At 34.4% G+C, this 16,016-nt stretch overlaps 1 protein-coding gene across 3 annotated transcripts in view; it reads right to left on the bottom strand.

Annotated features, from left to right (window-relative positions):
- Positions 1–16,016, bottom strand: part of Scaper (S-phase cyclin A associated protein in the ER) — a 328,066-nt gene that overhangs the window by 224,924 nt on the left and 87,126 nt on the right. For all 3 annotated transcript variants that reach the window (XM_010626089.2, XM_010626097.2, XM_033756178.1), the window contains exons 17-19: positions 13,571–13,652; positions 4,720–4,872; positions 4,082–4,189 (exon numbers count right to left, since the gene is read on the bottom strand). In XM_010626089.2, the coding sequence (XP_010624391.1) occupies positions 4,082–4,189; positions 4,720–4,872; positions 13,571–13,652 (343 nt within the window). The remainder of the gene's footprint in view (positions 1–4,081; positions 4,190–4,719; positions 4,873–13,570; positions 13,653–16,016) is intronic.

Below are 16,016 nucleotides of genomic sequence, written 5' to 3'. Positions count from 1 at the left end.
TTTATTTTTTTTTTCCATGTGTACAGGGGTAACACATCATACTAAATATGGAAGGTCATATCTATGTGGGTTTGATTACAGAAACTAAGAAAGTATTCTCTAAATAATGAAAAAAAGAATAAGATAAGACTATAAGAGCAAGAAGCAATTTAAATATGTTCAGGGACCATTTTCATCTCCAGAATTAAGGATTATTTTAATGTCACATCATTGCCTTTTCTCTTTTACTTTCCTCTTTAGTTTTATTTTAAGAGTCCCTATTTTGTTCATATAGAGATTTATTTAACTGAAATACCGAATAGTTTCTTTGGTGTGAAAAACTACAATAGTACACAGGATCCTAAAGAGATAATTAATAATGTGAAATAGGAAGTAAAGGGCTAAAGGTGTAGGAAAAGTGGGAAGGGTGGGGGAAAGGTAATAAGGGAGAGGAAAAAAAATATGAGAAACTGAAAAAATGGAAATAAAGTGCTTGTAAATGGGGAGGGGAGGAGAAGGGTGAAGGGAGGGCAGGGACAAGGGGAAAAAATGAGAATCAAGGCCTATTATGTAAAGGTACAGAATCCCAAGGATGAATGTAACTGTATTGTATACATAGATTGTACCAATAAACTCAATAAAAAGAAAAAAAATCAGTTTATATTTCATAAAATACAGTGATGTCTTTGTTTTTCGTAATTTAAAATTTTTTTCTCAATTAGCTTACTTTTTCTAGAGAGAAATACTAATTTGGTTATTTTCAAAATCACATTTGGTTGTAAGTACACAATATATTATAGTTAAGATCTTTCATGAAGATCTTGTCATGAGCTTCTCAAAATCAAATAGAATTGTTTTTCAATATGTAAGTACATAGTCTAACAGCTAATACACTTAATTAAACAGCTAATTAATACACAAAGAAGTGTCACAAATACAGTATAGATTCGAAATTGAAAAAAAAAACCCTTAATTTAACTTCATACCTCACATAGGTTAGGTTTAAGTGTACTTCTTGTAACTTAACTCCAAAAATATTAACAGCTTCTTTAGATAGTGTAAAAGCAGTGCCACAAGGAAATCAAGTGTCACAATTTTACTGTTTCTCTACCAATTAATACAAAAATTTTAATTTTACAATGTAATTATACCTATCACTCATTTTTCATCATTAAAATTAAATACTTTTATCATTTGATTATAACATGATAAAAGAGAAAAAAAATCATACAAAACTTTCTATGAAATCTCAAGAAATACTAGAAAAATTTCATAGTTAAATTCTCATGAAAATACAAAACAATAAAGCTTTCTTACTAAGGAGCTACCTATTATATTTAACAGGCTTAAAATAAAATGTGTCAAAGATCAAGAGTAAGTTATCCAAGATGTCAAGAGCACAGGGTCAAAGGCACAATTTTATTAGGTCAGAGGTGATATAAATAAAATCTTGTATGTCAAAGAAGAAAGGTCACAGACAAGGTGCATATAATATAAAGACATCACAGATGACAAGTAATAACTTTAAGTAGAAGATGTGTGTTTATTATAGATATCTTCACTGATTAAAATGAAACTTCCATGTGAGCAATATAAAATAGCCTTTCTATATCACATAACTCATATGTTATATTGAACATTTTTTTCAGGAAGAAGAAGCTATTACCCAGAATAACTACATGAATGAAAATTTAATTCCTTTGAACTGAAACAGTATATAAAATGAATATATCACTCAAATCTCAAGTTACAGTGACTAAATATCAGATCACTATGACAAGTACAAAAATGAGTTGTTATTGCACATTCTTTCAAGGTCCATAATTTAATACTTTCCTTATCCTTTCTCATTAACATAAAAATACATAAAACTTATTTTTCAGTTTACATAATAGCATACTCCAGACATTTAATTTTTTTTCTAAATTATATTTAGCTTTTAGATTAAGGAATTCCAATTACAAATAGTTTTTATAAATGAAAGAATTTCTGTTTGATGAGAACTACTTTATAATTAAAGCAGTAATCTTCACAAATTCTTTCACTTATAAAAATTGATTTTTAAGATATTTTCAAAGTAAAGCATATATGCAGATGACTATAGTTCTAAACTTCAAATAGAAAACAAAGATATCAAGAAAGATTTAAGTAAAAAAATCCATACAAATCTCTTAAAATACTCAATTTGAATAAAAGGTGAAAAATTGAGGTATTTAAAATAAATAATTAGTTCTACGTTCCATTTTATCTGTATTAAAAGTATTTACAAAAGAGAAATTTAAGGCCCATTCCAATGATACCTTCAAGCCAATGTATATAACCTTCAGTACAATTCAGCTCATTAACCTTAACTGCATCAAGCGTTATGTCAAACATGAATACAGAGGAATTAAACACTACAGAGTTTTAAATCCAGCTACAGTGAACTAACTGGCTTGTGCAGGACTGATTTTCCAATAAAGTTGTACAAAATACACAAAGCAATTATTTGGAGGTGCAGCAGCAGCCAACATAGCCAGTACTTGTTAGAGTGTGACCCCTAAGAATAGCGGCACATGAAGTGAGCTCCACATTTATTCCAGAATTTTCCAAAAGAGGAGATGCTGATTTTTGTCAGGAGAGAATAATGGAAGCTGAAAGTCAGGCTTCAGGAACTTAGGAGCAACAACTGGAGTTTAAAGATATCAACCAGTTGGAACTTGAGGGAAAATTCCTCCAAGGAAGAACTCACAGAGAGGCCAGTCCAAATAATGGTGTGCAATTTCCCCGCAAATACATATCCAGAAATCCAACAGAAAAGGGCAGCTTAATTCCTTCTGTCTAGATAATATTTATTAAGAAAACCAACCACATTAATTACTGCTTGCCAGAGCCAAGCTTCATCACCTGACTATTCTCCTAATTATCTAATAAAGCCAGATTCCGTTACAAGTCCTTCCTTGCATCTTCCTACTGAGAAGCTCCACCACTTTCCACAATGTATGCCTTATTTTATAAAGTCAATAACCTCAATTTTATTAAACTGCAACGATCTTGCCTGGAGAGCACCAACAAAGATCTAAGAAAAACAATTAACTACAGCTGCACATAAACAATAGAGATGTCTTACAGACTTAAGTATAAGTGAAGGAAATCAGACACAAAAAAGTACATTCATATGATGGCATTTATATGAAGATCAAGAATGGGCAGGACTGATTGATGGTGCTAAAACTCAGAGTAGTTACCTTTTGAGGAACATGACTGGGAGGGGGCACAGAATCTAGGTAGCAAGAAATTACTTATATCTTGATCTGGGTGATATTACATCACTGTATTGCTATATAAAAATGTAGCTATGTATTTGAGATTTATGTACTTTACTAATTAATGTATGGCACACTTTAAAAGTTAACCAGATACATGCACCTACACACAGTAAATCCCCTAACAGAACGCATACTCATCTTTCCTGGGCATCCTAAGAGATGTTTGAGAAGTGTGAAATCCCATTCTTGAGTAGCTTTAGAAATTCTCTATCATCATCATCATCATTATTATTTGTACTGGGGATCAAACTCAGGACCTTGTGCTTGTGAGACAGGCGGCGGCACCCCTGAGCTAAATTCCCAGCTCTTGTATCAATAAAACAAATTCATAAATTACTAAGCTATACTATCCAAGTCAGTAACAGATGAAAGAACAATATTTATAAACATATTTATACAAATCTAAATTCCACATTAACAATAATCATAGGTAAACAAATAATGATTTCCAAAACTATGAGCAATTTATGGGTTCACAATTATCCACTTACATGAAATACACATTGTTAATTGTTTCCAGTACATCAGGTATATAGCCGAGTAATTCCTGTTTTGTGTTATTAAAATATCAAAATATTACATTTTCCTTGCACAAAACTTATGTAAATAATGTTATATTTTTATTTCTACAATTATTAAATTAGTATGTGTGACAAAATGATATAATGCACACTGCATTGTAGTATTAAGCACTACATACAATTTTAAATAATCACAAAAATACACATTGACCACAATTCTTTATAACAGAAGGACACACAGATAACAAACTGTATGTGAGGAGTAATGCTTACCACTTCTTCATCTGAAAGCTCACGTCCTTGGATACTGCTATTCTCTCTCACTGCTTGCTGGTGTTTTTTCCCCTTAATATGGCTAAAAAGATACACCTCTGAAGAGATCTGAAAGCAGTGAAATCAACATAACATTAAGCCTAATTTTAAATATTTCACATTTAATACACAAACACTATATACAAGTTACGATCACTCTACCATTTACATATTAGGTTTAAAAATATTTCCCTTAGCATATAATTCTGAGAATCCTTTCGAAGATGTATGATCAGAGGGAGAACGCTATCCATCACAGTCAATCTAACAGAAAATCATTTCCTCTAAGTTTAAGGTTCAAGTCTCAGCACTGAAAATGTTGCCTTACTTTTTTTTGGTTCCAACACTCAAAAACATTGACTTGAATGATCATTCAGTAGCTAAACATCCATTTTAGTAGCAACAAAATACTCTGGAACTTCACACTGCTATTCCTAAATGCCAATACCTTTACTACTTACTCTTCATTCAAAATCATTAAAGAAATCCATGGCACTCAGCAGATACCTTAACGTGTTTTAAGAAACTAGATTATATTCCATGGTTTCATAAACTTTAGTAATAAATTATAACACCACAATATTGACATGACAACCTACCATGGCACTGCAGAGAGAACACTGCTTCTTTCTTTCATAAGGGGTCAGCTTGGGAGCATAATCAGTATTTGCATGTCGCCCACTGCTTAACTCAGCAGCTTTTTCTTTTCTTTGTTCAATTTGCTCCATGTGCCTTCGAATGCTTTCATCATGCTGCAGATGAAATCAAAGTCAAGAAATTTAAAAAGTATTCAAATCATACTAAAGATTTCCAGTAAAGCTTAGAAATAATAGGGGAAGGTCTTACTTCAATGCTAACTTGCATACTAAAAACACAGGTTTACGCAAAGCCCTCTAATAACTCTGACATGCAAGGTAATGTTTCCTATATTATGCTACACAGTACAGTTATAGATGTTTTATGGGAGAAATTCCACAAATAAATTTGGAAATAGTAAGTTAAAGTTGAGCAAGTTTTTAACATAAAACTTTAAAGGGGCTCTAGTATGCTGCGGTGTTCTGACTCAATGAGTTTAGTTATCAATAGGCTAATTTCATAAATTAGTTGTTCACATACACTTTGGAGAAGTATTTCCTGGAACACACTATGACAAATGTTGACCTATGGGTAAAATCCATACCTAGCCACATAGCAAAGCTTATCATGACACAAATCTCTACCTACCCCTGTTCCCTTTCCAATTGTTCTTCAACTCCAGGAACTATTCCAAAGAATTTCTTTAACCATTTACCAGTCCAATTATTTAAATACAGGATGACGAGAACTTACATCTTTTTTCATTAATTTTATAATATAACAGGAAACATAAAAATGATAATTTAATAAAATTTATTCAATAATTTTTCTGTGTATGATGTATCTTAAAATATTCAATATATAGAGCAACTCTGCAATGTGGACAGTAGTATCTAGTCCCTTTGCGAATTCTTTTTGCATTGTTATCTCTCTTTGAAAAACACACTTTATACTGTTGTGTTGCCCTTTCCTTTTCTGTCTGAGGGTGGCATAATTTCAATAAAATGTCTGCCCACCAAACATAATGGTGAAGACCACTTATAAAGAATGTCTTGGATGGCCTTTAGCTATCCTGTATTTTTCAATTATTTGGTCTATTAAACCTCATTTAAATTGTGAATGATATTTTGAACACCTTTATTTTGAATAAATAACAAAAAGTTCTATATTGTTTAGTCCAGAAGGTGCATAAACGTTTTATAACATTTATCCTTGCTTTTTGATTACAGGGATAGCTTCTTAGATGTTGGTCAATTCTGTCAATGCCACCCATAGAATTATAATCTCAACTACTACTGGAATTTCTTCTACTTTTATTTCTTCTTTCAAGTCTATCATTTCAGTATTATGAACAGTTGATCATAAGAAGATATCTTTTTTATCTTTTCATTTTATCACACAGAATTTTCCTCTGATATGCTAACATTTCTCCTTTTTCAGTTTTTTATTTTGCAGATTTTTTGGCATTTTCTTACTATTCAGCCTCAATGTCCCAAACATGTCCATTTTGTATTATGAAAGAATATCAGTCAATCCTGGAGAAGTATAAAGATTATATGTCATGTACTCTTGATCAGAGTTTTGATAGATTGCATCACAAAAGTTACAGGTTATTTTTCACAAATAAAATAAACAGAAATTAATAAAATAAAATAACCTGAACTTATTATTAAATTTCACTAGACCTCTCTGCTGCGTGGTGCGGCCTGAACTACGGGCCTCCTGTGGAGCCGTGCTGTTTCCAGCAGGTGCCACTGACTGGCTGTGACAAAGCTCCAGGCAGGTGAGTTTTACATCATTGCTCTGGCTTGGACTCAGAGCCACCACTGCTGCGCGGTCCGGCCTGAACTACGGGCCTCCTCTGGAGCTCCACTGTTTCCAGCAGGTGCCACTGATTGGCTCTGACACAGTGCCAGGAGGGTAGCCGGCTGCCACCCCCCCCCCCGCTATTAGATCCCCTGACTGAGCCAGTCCTTGGACACACTCTGCAGAGGCATGGCAGGCTATAAAGGGTGGTGATTGATCGATCCTATTATGTTCCTGATTGTATCGATAGGGATAAAGTATAGGGATTGATTTGATGAGTTGTTTTCTCAATTATGAAAATGAGAATGTCTATAAGTCATTAGAGAATCAAAGACTGGGATGCAACGATATCAGGAAGATTTAATGACCCAGAGATAGAATCAAGGGCAACCCAACAGCAAAAATAAAGATGAGAAAACACTTAAGCAAGCCACAAAAACAGACTTCCAGTCCACCAATGGCAAACAGTAAGGCAAAGGAGGATGAAAAATCAGATAGTGAACCTCCAGGACACTCAGAATTCACAGCACAGGAAGTAAAACAACTGATCAATCAAGCTCTAGAAAAATTCAAAACAGAAATTATTTCCAAGATAACCATAGAGATGGTGAGAAAAATAAAAGACATGATTTGAGACTCCAGAACAGAAACTGACAAAAAAAAAACAGATGAGCTAAGGAACATAATAGAAGCCATGAAGGCCCAGCCTAAGAAAGAAATGTAAACAATGAATGTCCAACACAGGAAAGAAATGAAATCCATTAAACAGATTCAAACAGATATACAGGAGATTAAAAACTCTACTGAAATCATAAGCAACAGAATAAAAGATTGCGAAGATAGAATCTCAGCTATAGAAGACAGGATAGCAGACAGTGACCATGAAAAGAGAGGTCTCTTAAAAACAGTAACGGAGCATGAGAAATCAATCCAACAACTCCTAGATGACACAAAGAAAAATAACATAAGACTGATACGAATCTATGAAGTACCAGGAGAAAATACAAATGACTTAAAAAAGCTGTTCACAGACTTAATGACAGAAAACTTCCCAAACAGAGGGGAAGAATTTGACATTCAGATAAGTGAGGCATATAGGCCACCAACTAGCCATGATCAATCTACACCTAGACATATAATAATCAAGATTCCAGAAACCCAACACAAGACCAAAATACTACAAGCAGTAAGAGAAAAGAAACAAATCACATGCAAAGGAAAGCCCACAAGAATCACAACAGACTTTTCAACACAAACCCTCAGGTCAAGGACAGCCTGGAGTGAGGTATTTCAAGTCCTAAAAGAAAACAACCTACAACCAAGACTGAAGCATCCTGCAAAACTCTCTTTCAAAATGGACGGAAAAATAAGATACTTCCATGACAAAGAACACTTGAGAAACTTCATGAATACTAAACCAGCACTACAGAGAATTTTAAACAATATCCTAGAAAAAGACAACAAAGATCACAACACCAGGAGGTCCAACAGAGAAAATCAAATAGCCAAGGCAAAAAACTAAAAGGAGAGGACAAAAAATAAAAAAAAGAGTCAACAAAAGGACAATAACATGACAATAATGTCAGTACATATCAATTATAACTATAAATGTCAATGGCCTCAATTCACCAATCAAGAGAAATAGATTGGCAGAATGGATTAAAAAGCAAAATCCAACAATATGTTGTATACAAGAAACACACCTAGTGCAAAAAGAAGCCCATAGACTGAAAGTGAAGGAATGGAAAACAATTCTGCATGTGACAGGAGCCCAGAAAAAAGCAGGGGTAGCAATCTTATTTGCAGACAAGGCAAACTTCAAACCAAAACTGATTAAGAGAGACAAAGAAGGCCACTACATCCTTGTAAAGGGAATAATTCAAGAGGAAGAAATGACAATCATAAACATATATGCACCAAATATAAATGCCCCCAACTATATAAAACAAATATTAAGTAACATGAAAAACCAAATAACCACTAATACAATTGTAGTGGGGGATCTGAATACCCCATCACAAACAGACAGATCATCTAGGCAAAAAATCAACAATGAAATACTAGAACTGAACCAAGCTTTGGAATGTAGGGACATATTAGACATCTATAGAGTGTTCCACCCCACAAAATCAGAATATAAATTCTTTTCAGCTGCACATAGGTCATTCTCCAAGACAGATCACATACTAGCTCACAAAACAGGTTTGAATAAATGCAAAAGAGTTGAAGTTTTTCCCTGTATATTATCAGGTCACAGTGCAATAAAGCTGGAGATCAATAGCATAAGAAACCGTAGGAACTTCACAAACACATGGAAATTGAACAACACTCTCCTGAACAATTAATGGATCACAGAGGAAATTAAAGAAGAAATCAGACAGTTTTTACAAATAAACAAAAATGCCAATACAACATACAGGAATCTATAGGACACAATGAAAGCAGTTCTACATGGAAAATTCATAGCAATGAATGCCCACATTAGGAAAATAGCAAGCTCAAATAAACAACCTAACGATGACTCTTAGACTCGTAGAAAAACAAGAGCAAGAAAAATCCAAAGCTCAAACAAGAGAGGAAATTATAAAGATTAGAGCAGAAATCAATGCAATGGAAACTAAGAAAACGATACAAAAAATAAATGAATTGAAGAGTTGGTTTTTTGAAAGAATAAATAAAATTGATAATCTCTTAGCAAACCTTATCAAAAAAAAGAAAGAAAAGGCTCAGAATCATGCAATCAGTAATGAAAAAGGAGAAGTCACAGTTCCCACAGAAATCCAGAGGATCATGAATACATACTATGAGAACCTGTACTCTAACAAAATGGAAAACACAGAAGAAATGGACAGATTTCTAGATACTTATGAATTACCAAAGTTGAACAAAGAAGATAAAAATATTTTAAACACCCCAATCACAATCAGTGAAATTGAAAATGTAATTAAAAACTTACCAACAAAGAAAACCTCAGATCCTGATGGATTCACTGCTGAATTTTACAAGACATTTAGAGAAGATCTACTGCCATTACTCTTCAGACTTTTCAATGAAATTGAAAGAGAAAAAATACTTCCAAATTCATTGCTGGAAGCAAATATCATTTTGATTCCCAAACCTGGGAAAGGTGTAACTAAAAAAGAGAACTACAGGCCAATCTCCTTAATGAATATAGATATAAAAATCCTCAATAAGATACTAGCAAAGAGAATACAGAGGATCATCAAGAAGACCATACATCCTTATCAAGTCGGATTTACTCCAGGGATGCAAGGATGGTTCAACATACGTAAATCAATAAATATAATACACTAAATTAACAAAGTCAAGGAAAAGAACCACATGATCCTATTGATAGATGCAGAAAAAGCATCTGACAAAATTCAACACCCATTCATGATAAAAATTCTGTAGAAAACTGAAAAAGATGATCTTTATCACAACTTGATATAGGCTATCTATGAAAAACCAAGAGTCGACATCATACTCAAAAGTCAAAAATGGAAAACCTTCATTCCATAATCAGGAACAAGACAAGGATGTCCACTATCCCCACTCCTCTTCAATATAGTTCTGGAAACATTAGCCATAGCAATTAGACAAGAAAAAGAAATTAAAGCAATAAAGATAGGAAAGGAAGAAGTTAAACTGTCACTGTTTGCTGATGATATGATACTCTACATTGAAGACCCAAAAAACTCCACCAAAAGACTTCTCCACTTAATTGACACTTTTAGCAGAGTAGCTGGATACAAGGTCAACACCCAAAAATCAACAGCCTTCTTGTACACAAATAACAGACTCACTGAGAAAGAAATTAGGGAAACAATTCCTTTCACAATAGCACCCCAAAAAATGAAGTATCTGGGAATCAATCTAACAAAAGAAACAAAAGACCTCTACACTGAAAACTAAAGAAAATACTCTGAAAAAAGAGATCGAGGAGAGTATAAGAAAATGGAAAGATGTCCCCTGCTCCTGGGTAGGAAGAATCAACATAGTGAAAATGCCCATACTACCAAAAATTGAAATCCCAACACTATATTTCACAGAACTAGAAAGAAGAATCCAAAAATTCATTTGGAACCATAAGAGACCTAGAATAGGAAAAGCCATTCTAGGCAACAGACACATGGCAGCGGGTATAACAATTCCTAATTTGAAACTATATTACAAAGCCACTGTGATAAAAACAGCATGGTACTGGCATAGAAACAGACCTGAGGATCAATCAGTGGAATAGATTGGAAGACACAAAAACAACTCCAGATGCACTAAGCTACATCATCTTTGACAAAGGTGCTGATAGTACCCACTGGAGGAAAGATAGCTTCTTTAATAAATGGTGTTGGAAAAACTGGATCTCAACCTGCAAAAGATTAAAACTAGACCTTATCTTTCACCATTCACTAAATTAAAATCCAAGTGGATTAAAGATCTAAATATTAAAACAGAAACACTAAACTTGATGGAAGATAAGTTAGGCAGAACTCTTGAAGACATTGGCATAGGAAAAGACTTTATGAACAAATCCTCAGTAGCACGGGAACTAGCAGAAAGAATCAACAAGTGGGATCTCATCTAATTAAAAAGCTTCTGCACTGCAAAAGAAACCATCAACAGAACTAAGAGACAGCCTACAATGTGGGAAAAAATTTTTACCAGCTGCTCCTCAGACAAAGGTCTATTATCTACAATATATAAAGAACTTAAAACAATCAGCCCCCGCAAATATAAAGATCCAATTCAAAAATGGGCATCTTAAATGAACAGACATTTCTCAGACAAAGAAATAAAAGCAGCAAGTAAATATATGAAAAAGTGCTCCACATCACTGGTCATTCGAGAGATGCAGATGAAAACAACACTGAGATTCCACCTCGCCCCACAAAGAATGGCTGCTATCAAGAAATCACACAATAACAAATGTTGGCGCGGTTGTGGGGAGAAAGGAACCCTTCTCCATTGTTGGTGGGAGTGCAGACTGGTGCAGCCACTATGGAAGTTAATATGGAGATACCTCAAAGAACTACGATTAGAGGTTCCATTTGACCCAGCATCCCTCTGTTGGGTATCTTTCCAAAAGAATTAAAAGAATCATACCACAGTGATATATGTGCACCCATGTTTATAGCGGCACAGTTTGTAATAGCTAAAACTTGGAAACAGACCATCTGCCCATCAGTTGGAAACTGGATAAAGAAGATGTGGTTTTTCTTTAAAATGGAATACTACTCAGCCATAAAGAATGAGAAAGTAGATTCATTCATAAGTGAATGGGTACATTTCGAGGATACACTTCTAAATGAAATTAATAAGGCACACATATGCTAATACTGAATAGTTTCACTGGTGTGAAAGACTAAAATAGTACTCAAGATCCAAACGGGACAATTAGCAACATGAAATAGGAAGAAAAGGACCAAAGGTGTAGGGACAGTGAGAAGGATAGGGGAAGGGGAACAAGGGAAAAGGAAAAAATATGAGAAAATGTAAAAATGGAATTAAAGTGTTTGAAGGTGGGGAGGGAAGGAAGGGATGAAGAGAGGATGGGGACAAGGGGAAAAAATGAGAACCAAGACCTGGCATGTAAAGGTACAAGATTCCAGTAATGAATGTAACTGTACTGTCTACCTAGAGTGTACCAATAAATTCAATTTAAAAGAAAAAAAATGTTTTCACTAGAAACACACATCAAGGGTGAATACAATGTTCTAAATAAAAAAAGGAATGCAAAAAACAGTACTTATTTATATCTACTACATCTATCTACAGACAGATGTAAGAGTGTATCTTGTGCAAACAAAAATGGACTGGTGGAAATGACAACTGCCCAAGCAATGCCTGTGACAGTCAGTATGTAAACATTCATGTGGCCTCAGTGACACTCAGAGTAAACTGATAAGTGGTTAAAAGCTGTTTCAGATTTACACCCATGTACCTGTACTTCTTCACATGACTCTTCGAGTGCAATACACTCACCCACACATTCTTCTGTCCATTCAACTCAACCTTCTTTTAACATCAGCTCAGGAATTACTCGCTGAAAGTATATCCCTAAACTCCGGCACACCAATGTAGGACTGTGTTCTCCCCTGCCTTCCATAGCACACCATATACACTTCTATCTATATGGAAACTATCTGCTGAGCATCTGAATCTCACATTACATTATGAGTTTCCTGAGAACTGGAAGCATATCTTACTCACTCATAAGTACCTGCTGCATCATGATTAAATGAATGCTAATTTCCTAGGATTACGCAAACAGTAAAATATGATCTACTTTAAGTCTACATAGAAATAATTGTGATATAATACAAATATTCATTTATATGTTAGATCTGCCTACATCTTGTAGTAACGGTAAAAATTTTCTAGAAAATATAAATTTATCAAGGTGGATGAAATGGTATATGCCTATAATCCCAGCACTCTGGAAGGCTGAGGCAGGAGGATCCCAAGTTCAAGCATAGTTTAGATAACTTAAGAAGACTCTGCCTCAAAATGAAAACAAGGAAAACGTAGCTCAGTATAAGGCCCAGGGTTCAATCCCCATTGCTGCCAAAAAATGAAAAATTGATTTATCATAATGTACCAATCTACAACTGTGCAATTCATATACATATAAAATTGAGTATAAGTAAGTATAAGAAATATCTTTTAGTGTATTTCTAAATGATTAAAATTTATGAATATCAGAAGCCTAGCTGTACTGCCTTCAAATCATTAGTTAGTTTCTGACTAAATCCAGAAATGTTAAGCTTGTTTTAATTTTTTTCCACAATGATCCTCACCAAACTAACTCCAGATAGCTGAGTTTGAGTCATAGCCCAATCATAGAAGACTTGTCTCTAAAGAGTAATGCAATTTTTTTTTTTTTTTTTTTTTTTTTTTTGGTACCGGGGATCGAACTCAGGTCCTTGTGCTTGCAAAGCAGGCAGTGGCGGCCACTAAGCTAAATCCCAGCCCTAAATTAATTCAATTTTTATTCAATATGTATAATTTTAATATCATGCCCCACTACAAGCTCCAAAACTTCTAATTTAGAGTACATGACATCCATACCTTGAGCTGAATTTTTTTCTGTAGCTCTTCCATAGCTTCTTGCTGAGCAGCTGTGAGTGCTGCCAGTCGTTCTTCCCTGTCTCTGTAAGAAGAGAGTCAGCTCCTTAGAGAAATATATCACATGAAATTAAAAAATATAACTAGGACCCAAAGGCTCATATTCTAAAGGTTCACTATTTTTAAAAAATTTAAGTGTCTACTATACCTCAGGTTTATTACTCATTTAATATTTGGAAGCACTAGAATTTGTCTTTGTTTTTCTTTTTTGTGCTGTGGCAAGAGATGATCAGCTATGAAAATGGGTGTCCAGACCCAATCATATATTTAAATATTAGCTCTGGGACTGTCATTTAAATATAACATTTTGAAAATATACATTTATTTTCATTCTCTTGGAAAATACTATTAAAACTATGAAAAAGGAATAAAAAAGGCATAGACTCACCAAGACAGAGAAAATAGGACAGAAAATAACCATATGATGGACATCAATATTTCAGAAACTGAAAAAGCAAATCTGAAAAACCTGAAATCTTGAAATTTAGGCTGTCAAAGGGAATAAGCAGAGAGGAAAATAACTCTACCAGCAAAACTCCATAAAAACTTAGAAGCCAGAGAAACTATTCAGGAAAGAAGAAATAAAGGGTGGCAGGGGATTTAGCTCAGTGGTTCCACTGCCTGGCTCGCAAGTGGAAGGTCCTGAGTTCAATCCCCAGTACCAAAAAAGAAGAAATAAAGATTGCTGATGGAAACAAGAAGACTGGAAAATTCTTCAAGAACCTGTAGTTGTTCTCTCCACAGGGAAGAGGCTGGGTGATGACTGCCAAGAGGGGTGAACATGCAGCACCATGCTTTTAAAACAAGGTGGAGAAGAGATGATACCATGAAAATAAGGACTTTAAGTAAAGCTCTCCACACTAAAATGATTTAAACAAATAGTACCCCTCCCCTTTTAACACACAAAGCACTCATACCCAGGTTACTTCCCACTCCTCTAGACTTCCCTAAGGAATCTGTGAGGCTTAGGCCAGCCTCAGAGAAAAAGTAACAGAAAGACAGACAGGGATCTTCTAATTGCCAATTCCCCACAGACCTCCAGAGTGACCCAGTATGCAATAAGTCCAGCCCAAATGTACGTCTGAAACTGCTTCTCATACGAGTTCAAATAAACAACCTAATGGTGAATTTTAACTTCCTAAAAAAAGAAGAGCAAGACAAACCCAAAGCTTGTACAAGGCAGGAAATTACAAAGATCAGAGCAGAAATCAGTGCAGTGGAGAGTAAGAGAATAGTACAAAAAGAAAAAAAAAATCAACAAATCAAAGAGTTGGTTTTTACAAAGAATAAAAAAAAATCAATAAACCCTTAGCCAACCTTATCAAAAAAAGAAAGAAAAGGCTCAAATACATGCAATTAGAAACAAAAAAGGTAAAGTCACAACAGATCCAGCAGAAATCCAGAGGATGATTAATACCTACTTCGAGAACCTGTACTCTAATGAAATGCAAAACACAGAAGAAATGGACAGATTTCTAGATACATATGAATTACCAAAGTTGAACAACGATATAAAAAGTCTAAACACCCCATTACAATCAGTGAAATTGAAAAAGTAAATAAGGGAAAAGAAAAAAATATGAAAAAATGAAAAATGGAAATAAAGTTTTTGTAAATAGGGAAGGAAGGAGGGGGTGAAGGGAGGGCAGGGGTATGGGGAAAAAATGAGAACCAAGACCTGTCATGTAAAGGTACAAGATCCCAATGATGAATGTAACTGTACTGTATACCTAAAATGTACTAATAAACTTTTATGAGGAAAAAAAATGCCAACAAAGAAAAGCCTAGGTCCTTATGGCATCACTGCTGAATTCTACAAAATATTTATAGAACTATTGCCACTACTCTTTAAACTTTTCAATGAAGTTGAAAGGGAAGCAATACTTCCAAATTCATTCCTGGAAGCAGGTGTTACTTTGATTTCAAAACCAGGGAAAGACCAACCAAAAAAGAGAACTACAGGCCAAACTCCCTAATGAATACAGATGCAAAAAATCCTCAGTAAGACACTGGAAAACAGAATGCAGAGGGTCATCAAGATCATACACCCTGAACAAGCCAAATTTATCCCATGGATGCAAGTATGGTTCAAAATACATAAATCAATAAATGTAATACACTATATTAACAGAGTCAAGGACAAAAACCATATGATCATCTTAATAGATGCAGAAAAAGCATTTGAAAAAGTTCAACACCCATTCATGATAAAAATTCTGCAGAAAACTGGAATAGATGATCTTTATCACAATTTGATAAAGGCTACCTATGAAAAACCAACCGTCAACATCATACTCAAAAGTCAAAAACTGAAAACCTTCATTCCATAATCAGGAACAAGACAAGGATGTTCACTATCACCACTCCTGTTCAATATAGTTCTGGAAAC

This window comes from Fukomys damarensis, unplaced genomic scaffold (assembly GCF_012274545.1).
Source record: "Fukomys damarensis isolate Sample0158 unplaced genomic scaffold, DMR_v1.0_HiC HiC_scaffold_25, whole genome shotgun sequence".
In the NCBI taxonomy this organism is placed as follows: Eukaryota; Metazoa; Chordata; class Mammalia; order Rodentia; family Bathyergidae; genus Fukomys; species Fukomys damarensis.
This window is presented reverse-complemented; position numbering and strand designations above follow the sequence as displayed.